This window comes from Bos indicus, chromosome 28 (assembly GCF_029378745.1).
Source record: "Bos indicus isolate NIAB-ARS_2022 breed Sahiwal x Tharparkar chromosome 28, NIAB-ARS_B.indTharparkar_mat_pri_1.0, whole genome shotgun sequence".
NCBI lineage: Eukaryota > Metazoa > Chordata > Mammalia > Artiodactyla > Bovidae > Bos > Bos indicus.
In genome coordinates, this window is record NC_091787.1 from 6019172 (window position 1) to 6039592 (window position 20421).

General features: G+C 50.9%; 1 protein-coding gene across 2 annotated transcripts in view; it reads right to left on the reverse strand.

Annotated features, from left to right (window-relative positions):
- Positions 1–3945: 3945 nt before the first annotated feature.
- The window catches only part of PCNX2 (pecanex 2), a 311392-nt gene continuing 294916 nt past the window's right edge, over positions 3946–20421 (reverse strand). For both annotated transcript variants that reach the window (XM_070781873.1, XM_070781874.1), the window contains 2 exons: positions 6428–6876; positions 3946–4928 (listed from right to left, as the gene is read on the reverse strand). In XM_070781873.1, coding sequence (XP_070637974.1) covers positions 4767–4928; positions 6428–6876 — 611 coding nt within the window. In that variant the 3' untranslated portion in view covers positions 3946–4766. The remainder of the gene's footprint in view (positions 4929–6427; positions 6877–20421) is intronic.

Here is a 20421-nt window from a genome sequence, read left to right on the forward strand (position 1 = left end):
CCTCAGCCTGAGAAAGGGTGCCTGGGCCTGAGAAAGGGTGCCTGGGCCTGGGTGAGGGCGCGGGCATCCCCCTCTCCCTGCCTGGATGACATGTCCTGGGAGGCTCTGCTGTGACATCCGACAGGTGGGGTGTGACATGAGCTGCACTCAGTGGGACCAGAAGGCACAGCTTGGCGTGGTCTGCGAGCTCCGTGCACTGGGGTGGCTGCTGCTCTGAAGCAGGTAGAGGCTTCTCAGGTGTAGGGGCCCTATTCCTGTGATAAATCTACTCCCCTTCAGCTTCCACAGCCCTGGGTGAGCCCCGCCCCCGCAGCCCTCAGCACCAGCAAAGAGGGAGGCAGGCTGAGTAGGTCTGGGCCCCGTGCCCCCAGCACCCTGGCCTGGGGAGCAGGCTGCCCTCTTGGGGCTCCTGCCCCAGCAGGAAGCAGCCTCCACCGGCGCCCCTAGCAGGGGCTCTGTGGCTGTGAGGAGAAGGGGACATTTTCCAAAGGAAACCAGTACAACGTTATAAATCACCCATGTGCCAGTAAAATTATTCTTAAAAGCATCAAAGTTTAAAAAAAAAGAAACAAGGGGGGAAAAAAGGAAAGGAGCCAAAGCCAGATGTGCCTGAGGAGGGCGAGGTCGGGGTCTCCTCGCAGCATGGCCCTGGGCAGTCGCTGGTGTGGGGAGCTCCTTCACTCTCGCTCGTGACGGTCCTGGCAGGAAAGGATTTGAGCCCAAGTCTGAGTGTCTCTTCCCATGACCCCCCACGTGCCCCCTTCCCCGGAAATTCATGTTGAACTCTAATCCCCCATGTGATGATATTAGGAGGTGGGGCCTTTGGAGGTGATTAGGTCATGAGGGTAGGGCCATCATGAAGGGGATTTGTGCCCTTGAAAAAGAGGCCCCAAAGCCCTCCCTCACCCCTGCTGCCATTTGAGGAAGCGGGTCTCACCAGACACTGAATCTGCTGATAATGTGATCTTGGACTTCCCAGCCTCCCAACTGTGGGTAATATTTGTTGTTTAAGGCTCCAGCCCGTGGTATCAGATAAAATGAATTCACAAATAACTGCAACTCAGGGCCAAGCATGCACAGCCTGTAGAAACAACATTCTGCTGAGGCTAAAGAGGGGAGAGAGGGCGGGACACCTGAGGCGCACACACTCGCCGAGCACTGCATCTGTGTTAGCCACTGAGGGGAGGGGCTCCCAGGGAGGAGGGGGCCACTTGAGATCAGGAATCCTCTTACACCTGAGTTTGAAATGCCTGCTATTCAGATAAATCCAGATGGCCTAGCATAGCTGGGTGTGAGTCCAGACTTCACGGAGGAATTCACTCTGAAAAGCACCCAGTGGACATACGCAGAGCTCGCATGAAGAGCTCAGGCTGGAAGACATGGTCAGCAGGACGAGGCAGAGCTGATGTGGAGGCCGGGTGTGCCCAATTGTTCTTTCCTCCTCCCTGTAGCAGCCACTTCACACACAGTATTTTTAAAAATGGGAGTTTTTTTGTTTGTTTTTGGTCATGCCTGTGGGATATTTGTTCCCCAACCAGGGATCATACCCAGGACAGGGGTAGTGAGTGCTGAGTCTAACCACTGGGTAACCAGGGAATTCCCCCAAATAGTTATCTTTTTATCTCTGAATAAGAAACGTTAGGGAGATGGTCCTGTAATTCACAAAATATGATCTCTGTCGTGGCTGACATGAAGAGGGCCCCGTAATGCTGTAAGTTCATTAAGTTACAGGGGCAAGGGGCAATGCCCCCGGGAAGCCTGGGAATGTGGGATGGACCTTGCCCCTCTTTCTCTTCCATCTGTGTCTGTGTTCATGGAATGCTGTGTCTGGGAAGATCAGGTGGAGGCGGGGTCGGGGGAAGGCCTGATGGCAGGGGCTTGTGACTTGGGACAAAACAGTAGGAAAGTGGAGGAGGCTTGAGGAGAGTTCAGGGAACAGGCCTTGTGATGCCTGTTTCATGGACCAAGAGAAGTCCGCACATCAAATAATCTTAGAAACAGCCTGCCAGGCAGATGGTTTTAACACACGGTGCAGAATGTAGACTCAATAATGCCAGAATAGCCACGTGATTCATATAAAACCCAGCACTACAGTCTATATTATCTTTCAAAGAGAAGCAATTGTGTTCAGCATCCAAATGTAGAAAATAACTCTTTAGCTCAAGTCCAGCAGAACGTTTGAATAACCCCAGTAGGAAATGTCACCTTTGGAAAATCTCCTCTAAATGGGGGCTAATAATACAATATTTTGCAAGGAGTACACTCTGATAAACAGTTGATCAGCTGAAGATCAGATTAACGAGCTCGTGAGTTGTAAATATAAAAGTTGTTTACAACACTTAAAAAAAAAACGCGTGACTGAGTTGTTGACAGCCCAGAAGAGTCCTGGAGGGGGGCCAGCCGTGATCTCGCCCGGGGTCCACGTGCGCACACGCTCTGCGTGCACACTCAGGCAGCCTTCCCGCTATAGACAGTGCGGGGCGTGGCGCCCTGTCTGAGGACTCTGGCCCTGACGTGGGTAGACCACACCGTTCCTCCTCCCGCTGCACCCCCAAAGCTGCCAGAGAACAGGATAATAAGCAGTAGACCCAGCAGTTGAAGAAGCAGCTCGTAGATCTCTCGTGGAACAAGATGCAGGCACAGCAGGGATGCATCTGTCTTTTCATCTGCATCAGCCTGTCCTTATAGACTGGTTTCCTAGCTCTTTGAGCAGCTCTCACTTTCTCTGAAAGCCATGCCTCTGTTTCTTACTTCTAGAGGCCCAAGGAGCACCCAGGCTGAATGCTGCTGGGCGTGGGTCATTTTCTTACCTAATTCAAGTGACCACCCTAATGTAGGGAAGCTGCCCTTTAGTCCCGAGGGCTTGGTTGCCAAGTTGCCCAAGAGAATTTCAGGAACTGCCAGCCAAGTTTGGTTGAGCCAACTTAAAGAACTGTACTGAGGTTATTTCAGCTGTTCTTTAGACAGACATCTGCAAATCCATCAGAAATAAGAAAAATGCACCTCTAGGGATCACTGATTTGAGAACGCACTCTGTCTCTGATGATAGACTCTATCTATTGTTGCTGCTGCTGCTGCTGCTACTAAGTCACTTCAGTCGTGTCTGACTCTGTGTGACCCCATAGACGGCAGCCCACCAGGCTTCCCCGTCCCTGGGATTCTCAAGGCAAGAACATTGGAGTGGGTTGCCATTTCCTTCTCCAATGCATGAAAGTGAAAAGTGAAAGTGAAGTCGCTCAGTCGTGTCCGACTCCTAGCGACCCCATGGACTGCAGCCTACCAGACTCCTCCATCCATGGGATTCTCCAGGCAAGAGTACTGGAGTGGGGTGCCATCACCTTCTCTGCTACCTATTGTTATTAATTGCTAATTTTTATTTTACAAAAAAAAAAAAAAAGAGTATTACCATCTACTTCCAAGAGATAAGGCATTCTCTACAATACTATCCCCTCTGCCTACACTTCCAATCCCAAATACCTTTAAGAAATTTGTGTGACTGCTTTCAAATTGGGTATCTCTAACTATTGTCTTTCCAAAAGGGATGCCTCACCAGGTCAGTGATGGGTATTTTCCATGGACCCTGTTCTGAGACCCTTCTTCCCCCCTCACAGCAGCAAGAAGCCACGTTTCTGCTCTACCTGTTGGGATTCTTAAGATGAGAAAAACTGTCTCAGAATTTGCCTACAACATTGTAAATCAACTATACTTCAGTTAAAAAAGGAATTTAAGAAAGAATCTGAAGAATAATTTTATATATATATATATATAAAACTGAATCACTTTGCTGTACACCTGAAACTAACACAACATTGTAAATTATACTTTGTAAAAAATTAAAAAAATAATTTGCCTAAATGTCATTCTTACAGTGAAGGGTCAATTTTTTTTTTTTTTTTCAAAGAAATGACAACAGTTCAGTAGAACTCAAACAACCAGACACAGCAATAACTGTAAACATTTTAATTTCAAAAACAAAGTATGTGCAAATGTCCTGTGACACAGTAAGGATTGCTTGGCTTGGAAACAAGTGTGCATTCCTGGGAAGCACGCAGGCACGCCGGGAGAGATGGGGCCTGGCTTCCTGCAGGAGGTCGCTGTGATCGCAGTTAGCATCATTCCTAGGTGGCTCTCTGTGGCCTGCCTTGACTAAACTTCTGCACGCACGTTGCTGGGGACAGTTGGCTCCTTTCACAGGATGTTTTGGACGTGACTGCATGCACTGTCACGATTTTTGCAGTAAAGCTGTCACTGGTTTATATTTAACATCTGCATAAATATTATCAAGAAGTGAGATGTTTACACATAGATTGAACACCAGTGCATTGGACCAGCTCATGGTGTGATATGCACTGCTGTCTGCTGCTTTTTCACGGTAACAGTGAGTGTAAAATGCCAGTTGTTTAGCATGCAGCTGTCTTATCATCAGGGCAGGAAGGAGTTATGTGCTCTGCTTGAGTTGTCTTAAGATGTTACATGGCTTTTGTTTGAATTGTCCAGTTCTGGGAAGGGTGCCTCCCGCATCCCACCACTCGGGCCACAAGAGCCAAAGGAGAGGGAGACCTGGTGTCAAGGTTTGTTTTCATCACGTGAGAGATTTTTCAAGAACCTGAGATCGAGTTGCTCTGTTTTCTCCACAGCACTCATTTCTCCATAGGACAGATCTCCGGGCTCAAATGCTGTGCTCTGTTTGGTTTGGGAAGCGCAAGGGGGAAGCCAGGGTGGTTTGGTCCTTCCCCGACACCATGGCTCCTCTGGCCCAAGCTCGGCTACTGCTCGTCGGAAGCACTCTGCTGGGAGGCCGTGTCATCCAGGCCCATGTCCTCCTGGCTCGCTCTTCTGCACATCACCCCTAGGTTCTTGGCCACATGGTGATCTTGAAGCAGCCCCTGCTCAGTGACCTCTGTGTGTTCGCAAGGCTCAGAGAAGTGCTTTCAAAGAGAAAAGAGAAGCGAGTGTTATGGCTCAGCAAAGCTGATCACCTCCCCTGTGACTGTCTCACAGCTGCAGGTGCCAGCTGGTAGTGTGGCAGGGACATGGGGTCAGAGTCTAAAGGAAAGTACAGTTACAGAGGACCAAAGGCGTCTGGGCTTGAGGAAGGGCCATGCAGTCCCAGCCACGAGTCTAACACAGTGAGAGGGGTGCCTCCACACAGGGACCTATTCTCGGGTAATCTGCAAAGAGACGACCTTGGGTAAAAAGTCCTTTGTGAGCCTGGATTTTCTGAGTTTGGGTCAATGTCACTTCATATACACTCAGCCCTGCACCAGCGCTAAATCCTGCAGGTTTAATCCCAAATGGTAATACCGAGGCTTTTTTTATTCTGCCTGAATGTGGTCCCAAGGACTCAGCCATCCTTGTGGGGGAGAGGGAGAGAGAATTTTTCAGAATCTCAGAACTGCACCCACAGATTGTCATAAACACATCTTAGGGGTGGCAGAAAGGTATGCATTGTTATTGAGGAATTGAGAAAAAGGGAAGGAGGTTTGTTCACATTTAGTTGTCTAACTAAACTTGGTTAAACTCCTGAAGTAACCTGGGGCTCCAGGGTGCTCATAACCCACTCCCCCCTGCGCCCCCCCTCACTGAAGGCTGCAATGCCCAGGCTGTTCTTGGGGCAGGTCATGCTGGTCCTTGTTTCAAGGTGGCTGAAGTGCCACTGTATGGCTTCTCCTTGGAGGGGGGGTGGGGTGGTGGCAGGGAGAGCCAGGCCCCCATCATCCACCTCCAAACACCTACACCCGGAACCGCAAGGCCGGCAGACTGTGACTCAGCTCCACTGCAGACAGGGCAGTGTGCCGAATGTTCAACCGAACTGCAAGTCTCCAAGCTGCTGCTGGCTTTTGCCTTAATGTCTCCTATTCTTTCCCCGCTACAGAAGAGAAAGGCTGGGTATTTATGTACATACTTACTTGTGATGCTCAGGGATTCATCCAATGCCAGCTAGCTAGGGATTCTAGATAAGTAACAGTTTATTTGGGTGAAGTCCTCAAAACTCTCTAACATTTAATTGCATAAAGCAGAAGGCCATCTCAGCAGCTTCACAATGAAATCTAGAGGCTAGGAATCGATGAGGATCTGCCTGCCAGGCTGGTGTGCGTCCTTTCCTCTCCCTCCAGCCAGAGGAATGTGAAAAGAGAAGGAAATACAACCGGTCCTTTTACCTGGGCCCATGGAGAGCCTGCCCCCACACCCGGGTTCAGGGCGGAGGGGACGCTGCCTTCGGGCGCCCTGCAATACCGCCTGCCCGGACACCACTACTACAGCACCAGTGTGATGTATCCTGCCGGCCTCAGAGCGCAGACATTCCAGCTCCTATCTCACCACTGCTCTGTTACTCTGGAAGCGCTACGGGGGAGGTGACGGGAGCCTGCAGGAAGGGGCCCGGGGTCCTCCGGCCAGGAGCCCTCCCCGCCCCTTAGCCCCTCACCCGTGTGGACTGGCTGGCGGCCCTGGCAGAGGGGCCCAAGGCAATGTTGACGCTGCTGGAAGACTGAGTGTCACTGGTGTTGCCCCCCTCGGCAGCAGACAGCCCGGAAATGACCAGGGCGCTGGAGAAGCTCCTCTTGCCAAACAGGAAGCTGAGAGTGGAGCTGGTGGACGAGCCCAGGCTGGACCTGAGGAGGGCCTCGGCCCGCTCACGCACGCTCAGGGGGCCGGCGGGAGGGGCGGCTGGGGGCTGCGAGTGCAGCGACGCGGCCGAGGGGCACAGGGACAGCCGGCTGCCCGAGCGCCGCGGGGCCAGCTCGTGGACCGACGTGGACGTCTGCAGGAAGGTCGGGCGGCTGCCCGCGACCGGGCCGGATGCGCGCAGGACCGGCGGCGTTTGGCTTAAGGCCCTGTGGGCCTGGACGGACTGACTCCTGCCTTTTCTCCTGCCTTTAAAAGAAAGCAGAGCAAAGCAGATAAACAGCAAGGCCCTACTGTACAGCACAGGGAACTCTTCTCAATACTCTGTAATAACCTATATGGGAAAAGAATCCGAAAAAGCACAAGCACACACACACACACACACACACACACACACACATATATGTGAAAGTGAAGTTGCTCAGTCATGTCTGACTCTTTGCCACCCCATGGACTGTAGCCTACCAGGCTCCTCAATTCATAGAATTTTCCAGGCAAGAGCACAGGCGTGGGTTGCCATTTCCTTCGTCAGGGGATCTTCCCGACCCAGGGATCGAACCGGGGTCTCCCGCATTGCAGGCAGATGCTTTACCATCTGAGCCACCAGCGAAGCCCAATATGTTTGTATATATGTGTGGGCTTCCCGGGTGGCACGGTGGTAAAGAATCTGCCTGCCAATGCAAGAGACGCAAGAGACGTGGGTTCAATCCCTGGGTCAGAAAGATTCCCTGGAGGAGGAAATGGAAACCTACTCTAGTATCCTTGCCTGGAAAATTCCATGGACAGAGAAGCCTGGTTGGCTACATACAGTCCATAGGATCCAAAAGAGTCAGACATGACTCAGCACACACACACACGCAGAGTATGTATGTACAACTGAATCACTGCTGTACACCTGAAATTAACATGACATTGTAAATCAACTATAAATTAAAAAACCCATAAGACAGGGAATTAAAGAGAAAGAAGGGGAAAGCAGGGGCATTCGAAAGGTCACTCATCTAGTCAACCAGAGCTTTCTAAAATGGGAAATTAAGAAAAAGAAAAGAAAACAGAGCAGACCAGGTTGTCATGGCAGGTGGTCGGTAATGTCACTGTCTTCGAGGTGAGGTGGGAGGCCTGCTCTGTGGAACCCCAGAGAGCCAGGTTGTCCCCCGCCTTCTGGGCCAGGACAGAGGGCTGGGAGCCCAGATCAGGCCTCCACTAAGGCCTGAGAACTGAAGGGTGGGGTGTGGGCACTGCTGTGCGGAGCAGCAGCCAGAGGTATGCACCTGTCCAAGTTGCCCAGGCTTGTCCTGGCTTTCACACCGAAGTCTCCTGTCCCTGGAAGCATGAGGGAAAATACGCAGGTTTAGATTATTTGTATTGCCCTCAAAAAGGAGTTTTTTTAAAAAAAAGTTTGGCCTTTATTTTCTAAAAAAAGCTTTCCCTTAAGATCAAGGTCTTTGAGAGGAAGCCCTCCTCAGGCTCACAGGGGCATGCATCACCCAGGTTCCCATGTCTGCTGGGGCTCCCAGTGGACTGGAGGGGCTCCCAGCTCCTTTTGGCTAGCCATCCTCACCCTTGGGGGTCACTTCTGGCCTAGCTCTCACTGAGAATCATTGAAACAAGGCCATTTTGACACAAGGGACTGGATTGCCCAAGGATTTGGTCCAGGCACATCTCTGGGGGCGGTGAGGGGGGAGGCTTTAAAGTGCTAGACCCACCTCTGCAGTTGTAGAGACCAGGCAGGTGGAGGAAGGCTTGCGCCTGCTGGAATGCTGAATTTCTTAACTTAATCACCAGGTGGTTTAGTCGTTAAATCTGACTTTTTTGACCCCATGGACTATGCCCTCCAGGCTCCTCTGTCCATGGGATTCTCCAGGCAAGAATACTGGAGTGGGTTTCCATTTCCTTCTCCAGGGAATCTTCCTGATTCAGGAATGGAACCCAGCTCTCCTGCATTGCAGGCTGATTCTTTACCAACTGAGCTACAAGGGAAGCCCAGAGGGTCTAATATTATTTTAATAACAACAAGGTATTACTGTATAACACAGAGAACTATATTCAGTGTCCTATGATAAACCATAATGGAAAAAAACTAGAAAAAAAAAGACTGTACAATGTATAAATGAATCACTTTGCTGTATGTAGAGCAGAAATTAACACAACACTATTAATCAACTATACTTAAATTTTTAAAAATTTTAAATGAATGAAAATAAATATTATTTTGAAGGGGACAGCTAGTGATGTCGCAGTGCTATCAGTTGCCCTACTCACAAGTCTCCTGAAGTGGCTCACATTCAATTAGTACAAATAGAGAGGGCTGTGCGTGGGTACACACAAGGATTGTCACCTCATCCCAAGTTCCCAAATTATTAACAGGGTATCTGGTGAGGCTTAAATATTTATATTTGTCTATGGGACCACATGAGTGACACATTTTAATTTTTAAAAAAATTTTATTAGAGTATAGTTGATTTACATGGGCTTCCCAGATGGCAAGTGGTAAAGAATCCACCTGCCAATGCAGGAAAGGCAGGAGGCGTGGGTTCAATCCTGGGGTCAGAAAGATCCCCTGGAGGAGGAAATGGCAACCCACTCCAGTATTCTTGCTGGTAAAATCCCATGACAGAGGAACCTGGTGGGCTAATCCACCCAGGATTTGCACCACCACTTTTCATCAGCCTCTTGATGAAAGTGAAAGAGGGGAGAGAAAAAGTTGGCTTAAAACTCAACATTCAGAAAACTAAGATCATGTGCATCCAGTCCCAGCACACCACGGTGGTGCTAATCCATGGGATCGCAGAGTCAGCCGACTAAGCGACTGAGCACACACATGGTTGTTACAACTTTGTGTTAGCTTCAGGTGTACAGCAAAGTGGTTCAGTTATACACATACACATAGCCACTCTTTTTAAGATTCTTCTCGCATATAGGTTATTATAGAATACCGAGTAGTGTTCCCTATGCTATACAATACAGTCCTTGTCAGTTATCTGTTTTATATATAGTCGTACATCTATGTCAATTCCAATCTCCCAATTTATCCTTGCTCCTGCTTTACCCCCTGGTAACCATGTTTGTTTTTTACATCTGTGACTCTATTTCTGTTTGGAGATAAGTTCATTTGTACCCTTTTTTTTAAAGCAGTGTCATAGGATTTTTGTCTTTCTCTGTCTGACTTGCTGCACTCAACATGGGAAGAGACGTTACTGTGGACATTCCCTGGGTCTCCCCAAGCCCTGCTCCTCCCACTGCCCTGGACTGGCTGAAAGGGGCCTCCTGACTTTGACCTTAGTGCCATTTGCCCACTGTGGTGGTGGGTGACCAGTTTCAGAGAGCACTGGGGTTCCCACCTGGCTCCCTCCTGCCCGTCCAAGAAACTGGGGTGCTCCCCCTGCAGAGCGGCTCACAGTGCGGGACTGGAGTCAGGTTCCCGGGTGAGTGCAGGCAGCTGGGCCCTACCCAGGCTGGGGCCCATCTGATCATCCCTGCTGAGTACTTACTCTTGCAGAGGAAAACAGAGAGAGAAAGGGACCCTGACGAATCAGAATTAAGAAGAGAGATGGTGATTTGTTAGTTTATTCAGTTTGGCAAGGCCAAACATCTGTTTCTGATTTATCCTGTAACGCTGATTGCTGCCCCAAAATACTCCACAGTCATCTGCAAGATGGTGATTTTGATGCTGGAGAGACCACCCATACTTGGTGGGGGACGTAGCTCATTTCAGTAACAAAGGGACAAAGGCCCATCTGTGTGTCAGAGGGGACTGGTCTGTGTTCTATGCAAGACGGGGTAATCCTCTCCCCAAATTACTTCAGGTTTTCTTGAGGGTTTTTTGGTTGCTCTTGATTTTTTAAAAATAATTTTGCAAATGGAACAAGTAAGAAACCAAACTGAATGCATTCATGCTACTTATTATTTTGTGGTTTAACTTATTTTGCCAATTACTTCATTATCAAATTATGAGCGATTCTAGGGCAAACCTCCTAAGAGTCCGAGTTGAAATTCTATATAAATTACCCTCCTTGGTTCATTATTCCAGCATTATTCCTCTGTCTCTGATTGTTATCTCAAAAGTGGTGGTTCAGTTCAGTCGCTCAGTCGTGTCTGACTCTGCGACCCCATGGACTGTAGCACACCAGGCCTCCCTGTCCATCACCAACTCCTGGAACTTGCTCAAACTCATGTCCATTGAGTCAGTGATGCCATCCAACCATCTCATCCTCTGTCGTCCCCTTCTCCCCCCACCTTCAATCTTTCCCAGCATCAGGGTCTTTTCCAATGAGTCAGTTCTTCACATCAGGTGGCCAAAATATTGGAGCTTCAGCTTCAGCATCAGTCCTTGCAATGAATATTCAGGGTTGAATTCCTTTAGGATTGACTGATTTGATCTCCTTGCAGTCCAAGAGACTCTCGAGAATCTCTTCAACACCACAGTTCAAAAACATCAGTTCTTTGGTGCTCAGCTATCTTTATGGTCCAACTCTCAATCCATGCTTGGCTACTGAAAAAACCATAGCTTTGACTATATGGAGCTTTGTCAGTAAAGAAATGTCTCTCTGCTTTTTAATATGCTGTCTAGGTTTGTCATAGCTCTTCTTCCAAGGAGCAAGTGCCTTTTAATTTCATGGCTGCAATCATCATCTGCAGTGATTTTTGGAGCCCAAGAAAATAAAATCTGTCATGGTTTCCATTGTTTCCCCATCTATTTGCATGAAGTGATGGGACTGGATGCCATGATCTTAGTTTTCTGAATGCTGAGTTTTAAGCCAGCTTTTTCTCTCCCCTCTTTCACTTTCATCAAGAGGCTGATGAAAAGTGGTGGTGCAAATCCTTAGAATAGGATAGATGAGATAGTCTTTCTGTCCAACTGATGAGTAAGATTACTTGTTATTGTTGATCAGTTGCCAAGTCATGTCCGACTCTTTGCAATCCCATGGACTGCAGCATGCAAGGCCACCTCCCTGTTCCTCACCATCTCTTGGAGTTTGCCCAAGTTCATGTCCATTGAATTGGTGATTAGTTATGAATTCCTAACTTCTCTGAGCCACCAGGCCACCAGCCTCCACCAGTGGGCTGAGTCCCCTTCCAGTGAGAAGTCTGCATGTTGTCAGCCACCGCTGGGGCTGCACAGTGAGCTCCTGGCCACTGGGCATGAGGGCACGCCATCCAGGCATGAGGTATGGCCACCTGGGACCCCAGTCCTCTGAGAATCCAGCAAGGACCAGGAAGGGGACACTCAGCTGGGAACTGAAGCAGGACATGGGGGAGGAAGACTTGGGACCCCAGTTACAGGCACGGAGCCTTGGGCACTGTGAGTAACACAAGGTCCCTGTTCTTAGAACTTGGTTCACATCCACCCTTGAGAACATCTCAATCACTGCTGCTTAGCCAGGCTTCATGCTCTGCTTGGGCACTCAGATCCTCCCCCACGGCCCCCAGGGACTCCCTTCCACAGGATCCCACAGGATACACTGGGCATCCCTGGTTGCCTGCGCGGCATCATGTGGTGGCCTCCACCCTCTGCCCTGCCTCTGACAGCATCCTTTCTGCAGGCTTGTTGCTTGGCACACTGACTGGCAAATAAGAACTCAAGCTACAAAACTCACCTCACACTGAAACCCAGAGCTTCTTCAACCCCTGACTAGGAACAGACCTATCCCTAGTTTGAGTGGGTACAGGGCTTCTTAGGGCTCCCCAGGTGGCTCAATAGTAAAGAACTCGCCTGCCAATGCAGGAGACACGGGTTCGATCCCTGGGTTGGGAAGATCCCCTGGTGGAGGAAATGGCAACCCACTCTGATTCTTGCCTGGGGAGTTCTGTGGACAGAGGAGCCCAGCGGGCTACAGTCCATGGGATTGAAGAGTCGGACATGACTTAGCAACTCAACGACAGCAGGGCTTCTTGACTATTAGAACCATCTGTATAAGAAAGATACAACCTGCCTCCCCAACCCCCAGCACACAGATACCTCCTCCTGCCCCTGGAAAATGAAATTCCCTCCTTGTTTTTACTACCACTGTGGTTAAAGCCACACGGGGACATCGCCACCTTTGGCTGTGTGGTTCCCTCCTTCGGCATGTGGGAAGCTTCAAAATGCCTTGACCTAGAGGCTGAACCCCCTCCAGCCCCCCACCATGTGCCCCTGCAGACTTCGGGTCGGGGGGTGGTGGGGAGTGAGCTATACAGGGAGCTGGGAAGGCGTCTCCCTTTATTCCAGGTCAAGCACAAAGATCCGGGATCAGGAACACCCTCCCAAGACTGGAGACCGGCCTCTAACTTTCCTGAGCTGGTTGAGCAGGCTCTGGCTTCCTTTCTGGAATCTGTGGATGCACTGGTTTGATTCAGCTGAAGGGAGGGTTAGGAGGAGGCCAGAGAAGCTGGAAGCTGAAAGGAAACCCAGCATCTGCCCAGCATAGGACACCATCCTACTGGGAATGGCGGGGTGTGGGGGCTTCCCCAGCTGCCCTCCCTCTTCCAGGAACCTTCGGGCATGGCACCGCTGGCTGCATCATTTGGGAAGAGTCCTTGGTGGCAGGTACAGGAACCTGAGGCCAGGCTGGCCAGCCAGGCAGGGCTGCCCGTCATTACGTGGGGCTCCCTGTGGGGGCCTGTGTCCTTGAGGTCTCAGGGGCTACTGCATTCGGGACCTCAGTAACTGAAAATTTTGTATCAAGAGAACCGGGAAGCCCCCCCACCACCACTCTCTGCACCAGCTGAGGAGGGGAAGACTGGTGTGGGTGGGGGAGGTGGGTGTTGCTGGGCTTCAGAAGCCTGAGCCAGGAGGCAGGCAGCTCTCTCAGGCACAGCACAGATGCTCCATGAGCACCTGCATTTATCAGGGGCTGAGGGATGCAGCCAGGGAGCCCACAGGAAGCTTCCCATCTTGGGCTTTGTTCTCTGATTCCCAGATCCCGACTTGGTGCTTACTTATAGGAGGGCATGCCAAGGTCGTGGAGAGAAGGGACGGGGTCCTGGCCTTGAACTTCACCAGGGAGTGAGAGGGTGCTATAAACCACAGCCAAAGGTGCTGATGTCCCCATGTGGCTTTAACCACAGTGGTGGTAAAAACAAGGGCACAATTCATTTTGCAGGGGCAGGAAGAGGAGTCTGTGTGCTGCATGTCAGGGAGGAAGGTTGTCTCTTTCGATACCAACTCTGGGCCTTTCCAGATGTCTCCTGGGGGCCTGCCCTGCCCCACGTGTCCTCAGATTCCCCTCCTGTCTTGGAGCGAGCCTGTGAGCCTCAGGGGCTGGTTTCCAGCAAACTGTCTCAGATGTTTCGTCCTTTTGAGGGCAAGTTTGGACTCCAGCCCTGCCCAGCCCCACAGAACGGGGGTTTGGCTTATGCTACCAGCTGCAATGTCCCCTGGTGAGTTTTGGGGAAGGCTTGCCCCAGGCAGCTGCTGAGGCAGGGGGGTCGTGGGGTTGCTGGGCAGAGCTGGAGAGCAGGAGGGGCCATCTGTGCTGTTCCCTCTCTTGGACTTGCGCCCTGCCAACTTCTCCTGGTCCACTGGGCACCCTCAGGGACTCTAAGCCAGATGGTCTGAAAGGTGGCCACTCCTGCGTCCTTCAGGGGACTAGCTGGGCTGCATCGGGAAATGCTTGGATGTTCCAGGGCAGGGAGAGCCTGCAGGGGACCATGGCGTGGTCCTCCTCTGGGGGAGGGAAGACAGGCAGCTGCCTTGGAGGCCTTCCTTCTCCCAAGATTAGGCCCACTTGGTGTGGCCAGCACTGTCTCCTCAAGGCATCACCAGGAGAGGGACCAGCCTTGGGTCTGGAGAATCTTCTAAAGATAGATGAGGGGTTCTGGCAAGGGGCTTGGGGGACAAGGTCAAGCCGGTAGATAGGATCAGCAGCCCTCGGCTCTTTGCTCTTGGCTGACAGTTAGAACTGGACATGGAACAACAGACTGGTTCCAAATAGGAAAAGGAGTACGTCAAGGCTGTATATTATCACCCTGCTTATTTAACTTATATGCAGAGTACATCATGAGAAACGCTGGACTGGAAGAAACACAAGCTGGGATCAAGATTGCCGGGAGAAATATCAATAACCTCAGATATGCAGATGACACCACCCTTATGGCAGAAAGTGAGAGGAACTAAAAAGCCTCTTGATGAAAGTGAAAGTGAAGAGTGAAAAAGTTGTCTTAAAGCTCAACATTCAGAAAACAAAGATCATGGCATCCAGTCCCATCACTTCATGGGAAATAGATGGGGAAACAGTGGAAACAGTGTCAGACTTTATTTTTGGGGGCTCCAAAATCACTGCAGATGGTGACTGCAGCCATGAAACTAAAAGACGCCTACTCCTTGGAAAGAAAGTTATGACCAACCTAGATAGCATATTCAAAAGCAGAGACATTACTTTGCCAACAAATGTCTGTCTAGTTAAGGCTATGGTTTTTCCTGTGGTAGTGTATGGATGTGAGAGTTGGACTGTGAAGAAAGCTGAGTGCCAAAGAATTGATGCTTTTGAATTGTGGTGTTGGAGAAGACTCTTGAGAGTCCCTTGGACTGCAAGGAGATCCAACCAGTCCATTCTGAAGATCAGCCCTGGGATTTCTTTGGAGGGAATGATGCTGACGCTGAAACTCCAGTACTTTGGTCACCTCATGCGAAGAGTTGACTCATTGGAAAAGACTCTGATGCTGGGAGGGATTGGGGGCAGGAGGAGAAGGGGACGCCAGAGGATGAGATGGCTGGATGGCATCACTGACTCGATGGACGTGAGTCTGAATGAACTCCAGGAGTTGGTGATGGACAGGGAGGCCTGGCGTGCTGCGATTCATGGGGTCGCAAAGAGTCGGACACGACTGAGCGACTGAACTGAACTGAGATGGACGGAAGCTGACAACCGCTGAGTTCCACTTGGAAATTCCATGACCCGAGGGCCTGAGACCCCACCAGCCTCCAGAGAAGACTTAGCGGGAAAGGCTGAGCCCGGAGGGGACCATCCCGTCTATCACTGGAGCTGTGCAGAGCACCACCTTAGCCCTGGGTGCTCCCTGGCACTTTAAAGGGTCCCTCTTGGCACCCCCTTTCCCCATGACATCTCTCCCCACAGGACCAGGAAGTGGCAGGGACAAGGGATATGCTGACCGGCTCCCACACACTCCTGCCACCATGTGGTGGGCCCCAGGCTCTCTGGAAGGCCCGGACTGAACCCAGAGCCTGCCCAGAACTGCCCCAGGGTCCCCACCTAGGGTGAGCCTTGGGCCTTCCTGCAGGTGAGAGGCTGGGCAAGAAGCAGCTGGGAGGTATGGATGGAGGTGGATGTGCAGAGTCTACACAGGCACAGGCTTCTCGTCAGGCACGGTAGTGCGGGGACAGTGGGTCACAGGCTCTATGTGTGCTCATGTCCCCCACCCTGGGAAATGAGGGCCGCCACCAAGCCTCCCTACCCCATGAGCGCTTTGCTGCCCTCCTACAGGGGAGGGCAGCTCCCAGGCCTGACCACACACAGGGGACCCAGTGGCAGGGTCGGGGAGGCAGAGTGGTACGGCTGGCTGGCTGGCTAGGGGCCTCCCTGAGAAGGCAGCATTTGGCCAGAGGCTGAGTGAGGGACTGAGTCCAGCCTGGGGGCAGCACATCCAGCCTGAGGAAGCAGCAGCAGCAGGAGCTCTGAGGCGAGCAGCCCCTGGGATGAATGAGGCTGGGGGTGTGAGCCAGCAGGAGCAGGTGACAGAGATTCTGGAGACAGCAGTCACGGGGAGCCCTGCAAGCTGGGTGAGGCTCAGCTGGGACCCCCAGGTCATATGCTGAGGTCCTAATCCTAGGACCTCAGGGGGTGACCTTGTTTGGAAATGGCTGTGGCAGGTATCATTCCTTAAGATGGGGTCATACTGGAGTAGGGGGGCCTAATCCAAGGTGAATAATGTCCTTACTAAAGGGGGAATCTGGACACAGAAACGCACATGGGGGAGCACCATGTGAAGATGAAGGCAGAGATCAGGATGAAGCTTCTACAAGGTAAGGAATGCCCAAGGTCGCCAGCAAACCACCAGAAACCAGGGGAGAGGCTGGGGACCCCTTCTCCCACACAGCCTCAGAGGAAATCCACCTCGCCAACACCTCGAGTTTGGACTTCCAGCCTCCAGCGCTGGGAGGCAGTCTTTTGTTGAAGCCACTGAGTTTCTGGTACTTTGTTACAATTGCCCTATAGCAAAGGAACACAGGTCAGTTCTGAGAGATACGGAAGCCATCGTTCAACAGAAAGATGTCCTGTTAGAACGCCGTCACCTGGCAGGTATGGGGAAAAGAGACTCATGATTTGTGCAGTTGTCAAGGCTGCCTGAATGGCCAGAGAGAGCAAGAGAGTGGCTCTTCCTTCCTTGGGGGTGGGGAGGGCATGGTGGGCTCCATCCCAGCTCTCTGACCCTCTGCAGGGGGCATCAGTCTCAGGATAACTTCTGGGGGTGCAAGGCCTTCTTTCCACAGACTATCAGCTTTTCCTAGAGGACAGGGAGGGACATGTGTCTGCTCCGCGTCCCCAATCCCTGTGAGAGTGTTAACAGCCTCAGCAGGGAGGCCAGAGGTCTCCAAGCAGCAGGAGGAAATAAACTGCAAGTGGCAGTTGACACTTTGTCTGTTGACAAAATCAACAGAGAAGACAACCTTTTTTTTTTTTTTCTTTTCTCAAACCCTGGGCTGATAATGACTCAACAAACCAGTATTCAAGTCAATTGTTTTATGGTTGGGGATGACCCACCTTGTGCCATTCTATCTAAAAACTGCACATTGTGGAAGAGGGGCTTGGTGAAATTCCCTCAGCCTTGAGGTGTCTCTCTTATCTGATTAGCAGCTTGCAAATGGAGAAGGTGATGGCACCCCACTCCAGTACTCTTGCCTGGAAAATCCCATGGCGGAGGAGCCTGGTGGGCTGCAGTCCGTGGGGTCGCTGAGAGTCGGACACGACTGAGCGACTTCACTTTCACTTTTCACTTTCATGCACTGGAGAAGGAAATGGCAACCCACTCCAGTGTTCTTGCCTGGAGAATCCCAGGGACAGGGGAGGCTCGTGGGCTGCCGTCTATGGGGTCACACAGAGTCAGACACGACTGAAGCGACTTAGCAGCAGCAGCAACAGACATAAAACACCTCGTTAAAAACTAGCAAGCGGGCACTCTTTCTGTCCCCTTCTGATGTCTATGTTAGAAACTTTTCCTGTTTCCATTATACTTTAATAAAACTTTGCTACAGAAAAGCTTCAAGTGGTCAAGCCTTGTCTCTGGCCCCGGATCGAATTCCTCTCCCCCAGAGGCCACAAATCCTGGCATAGCACACGGCTCGCAACCACAACCTTTCACCTGCCCAGACCACAGTGAGACCTAGAGGAAACTGGGCAGCTGAATCAGGAAGGCTGGGTGTCAGCTTTGCCTGGTTGTGAACCCAAGGAAGACCAGTTGTAAGAGAAGCCCTCAGCCCGGGAACAAAGTCATGGAGGGCCGGGACGATGGGAGCAGCAGAGATGAGTGCTGAAAGGAGGAGCCTGGGCAAGTGGCTCCATCATGTTCAGGGACAAAGGCTGCATTTGATGAACAGACGCAGTGTCCCAGGACCAGAGTAACGGGACCGTGCCTGGGGTCAGCACTGCAGGCACTTGGCCATCTTGCCTGAGCACAAATCCCAGATCAGTTGCTTCCTAGCTGGTGATTTCTCTGCCCTGTGACTGAACTTCTCTGTTCAGTGACTGAATTTCTCTGCCCTGGTTTCTTCAGCTGCAAGATGAGCACATGCTCAGTCATGTCCAACTCTTTGTGACCCCATGGACTGTAGACTGCCAGGCTCCTCTGTCCATAGAATTCTCCAGGCAAGAATGCTGGAGTGGGTTGCCATTCCTTTCTCCAGGGAATCTTCCTGACCCAGGGATCGAACCTGGGTCTCCCATATTGTAGGCAGATTCTTTACCATCTGAGCTACTAGGGAAGCCTGTCAGAGTCCTGGGGAGGACAAAGTGAACTTGCCTGGGGTAGACACACAGTATATATTACAGGATTGTTACTTATTACATTTTATCACCACAGCAAGGATGCACTTGGTACAACAGGGTGGTGGTGGGATGGGGGGGCATGCGAGGAAGAGTGGCTCAGGGAGGGTTTGCTCCAAAGCCTCAGATACTCTAGAGACTGAGAGTCTCCAGAGCAGGACAAAAGCTGAGTGCAGAGCCCCAGGCTGACTCTGACTGCAGGTGGGGGCTCACGGCCTTGAGGCCCACAGGTGCCGTCGCCCAGCATGCCTCGTTACCTTGTAAAGCAGGCAAAGCCAAGAGTGGCCTTGGTAGGAGCAATGTTAAGAAGCAATAATGAAAAACGAACAGCTGGTGTGGGCTCTGGAAGATTCAGCTTTGACATCTGCCACAGAAGCCTGTGACTGGTCCCGGCCTCAGGCTCTGGTGGTAAATAGGGGACATTCACCACCTACGGGGCCTGGATTCCGAGGATGGAAGGAACGCTGGCTTTTCCAGGCCACACAGTGCTGGCATGGCTTCATTTGTGCAAAAAGGAAGAGGCATCTCACTGAGTCAGAGGCTGTCCAGCATGCCCAACTCAGGCTCTTTAAAAGCTGTGACCCCGCAACCCCCGAGACAGACCCCCTTCCCCACAACCCCCACCCTTGGACTCTAGCCCCTCTCTGGTTCAGACAAGTCACCTGACAGAAAGGCCAAATGTTCAGGCACTGCTCCCTTTGGAACCTACCTTGCATTTTCCCACCTGGAAAATCACTTCTGTGATTTTTGAAACTTAAAAATCTCATACGATAACAACTGTTAACTAACTAAGCAATGAGAAATTCCTGGCCTGAGAGCCAGCTGCACACGGAAGGGCTCTGGCTTGGTGGCTGCTCTGCTTGGGGTTCAGAGCAGATGCCACAGGGCGAGGAAGGGGGTCTTCTTCACCCTAAGCAACTGATGTCACTTTGTTCAGCTACCTAACTATTTACCTCTCTCTCCTTCCCTGTCTTCCTGCCTCCCTTCCATCTCTCATCTATCTTCAGCTAAGGAGCTATCATCTATCCATTTATCTCTGTGTATCTATGTGTGTATATATGTATCTGTCAAACATCTACCTATCTATCCATCTTGTTCTTGTTCAGTCTCTCAGTCGTGTCCAGCTGTTTGAGATCCCATGGACTGCAGCATGCCAGGCTTCCTTGTCCTTCACTCTCTCCCAGAGTTTGCTCAAATTCATGTCCATTGAATTGATGATGCCATTCAACCATCTCATCCTTTGTCATTCCCTTCTCCTCCTGCCCTCAATCTTTCCCAGCAGCAAGGTCTTTTCCAATGAGTCGGCTCTTCATATCAGGTGGCCAAAGTATTAGAGTCTCAGCTTCAACATCAGTCCTTCCAATGAATATTCAGGACTGATTTCCTTTAGGATGGACTGGTTGGATACCCTTGCAGTCCAAGGGACTCTCAAGAGTCTTCTCTAGCACCACAGTTGGAAAGCATCAATTCTTTGCCCCTCAGCCCTTTTTATGATCCAACTCTTACATCCATACATGACTACTGGAAAAACCATAGCTTTCACTACACAGACCTTTGTTGGCAAAGTGATATCTCTGCTTTTTAATATGCTGTCCAGGTTGGTCATAGCTTTTCTTTCAAGGAGCAAGTGTATTTTAATTTCATGGCTGCAGTCACCATCTGCAGTGATTTTGGAGCCCAAGAAAATAAAATCTCTTACTGTTTCCATTGTTTCCCCATCTATTTGCCATGAAGTGATGGGACCAGATGCTGTGATCTTACTTTTCTGAATGTTGAGTTTTAAGCCAACTCTTTCACTCTCCTCTTTCACTTTCAT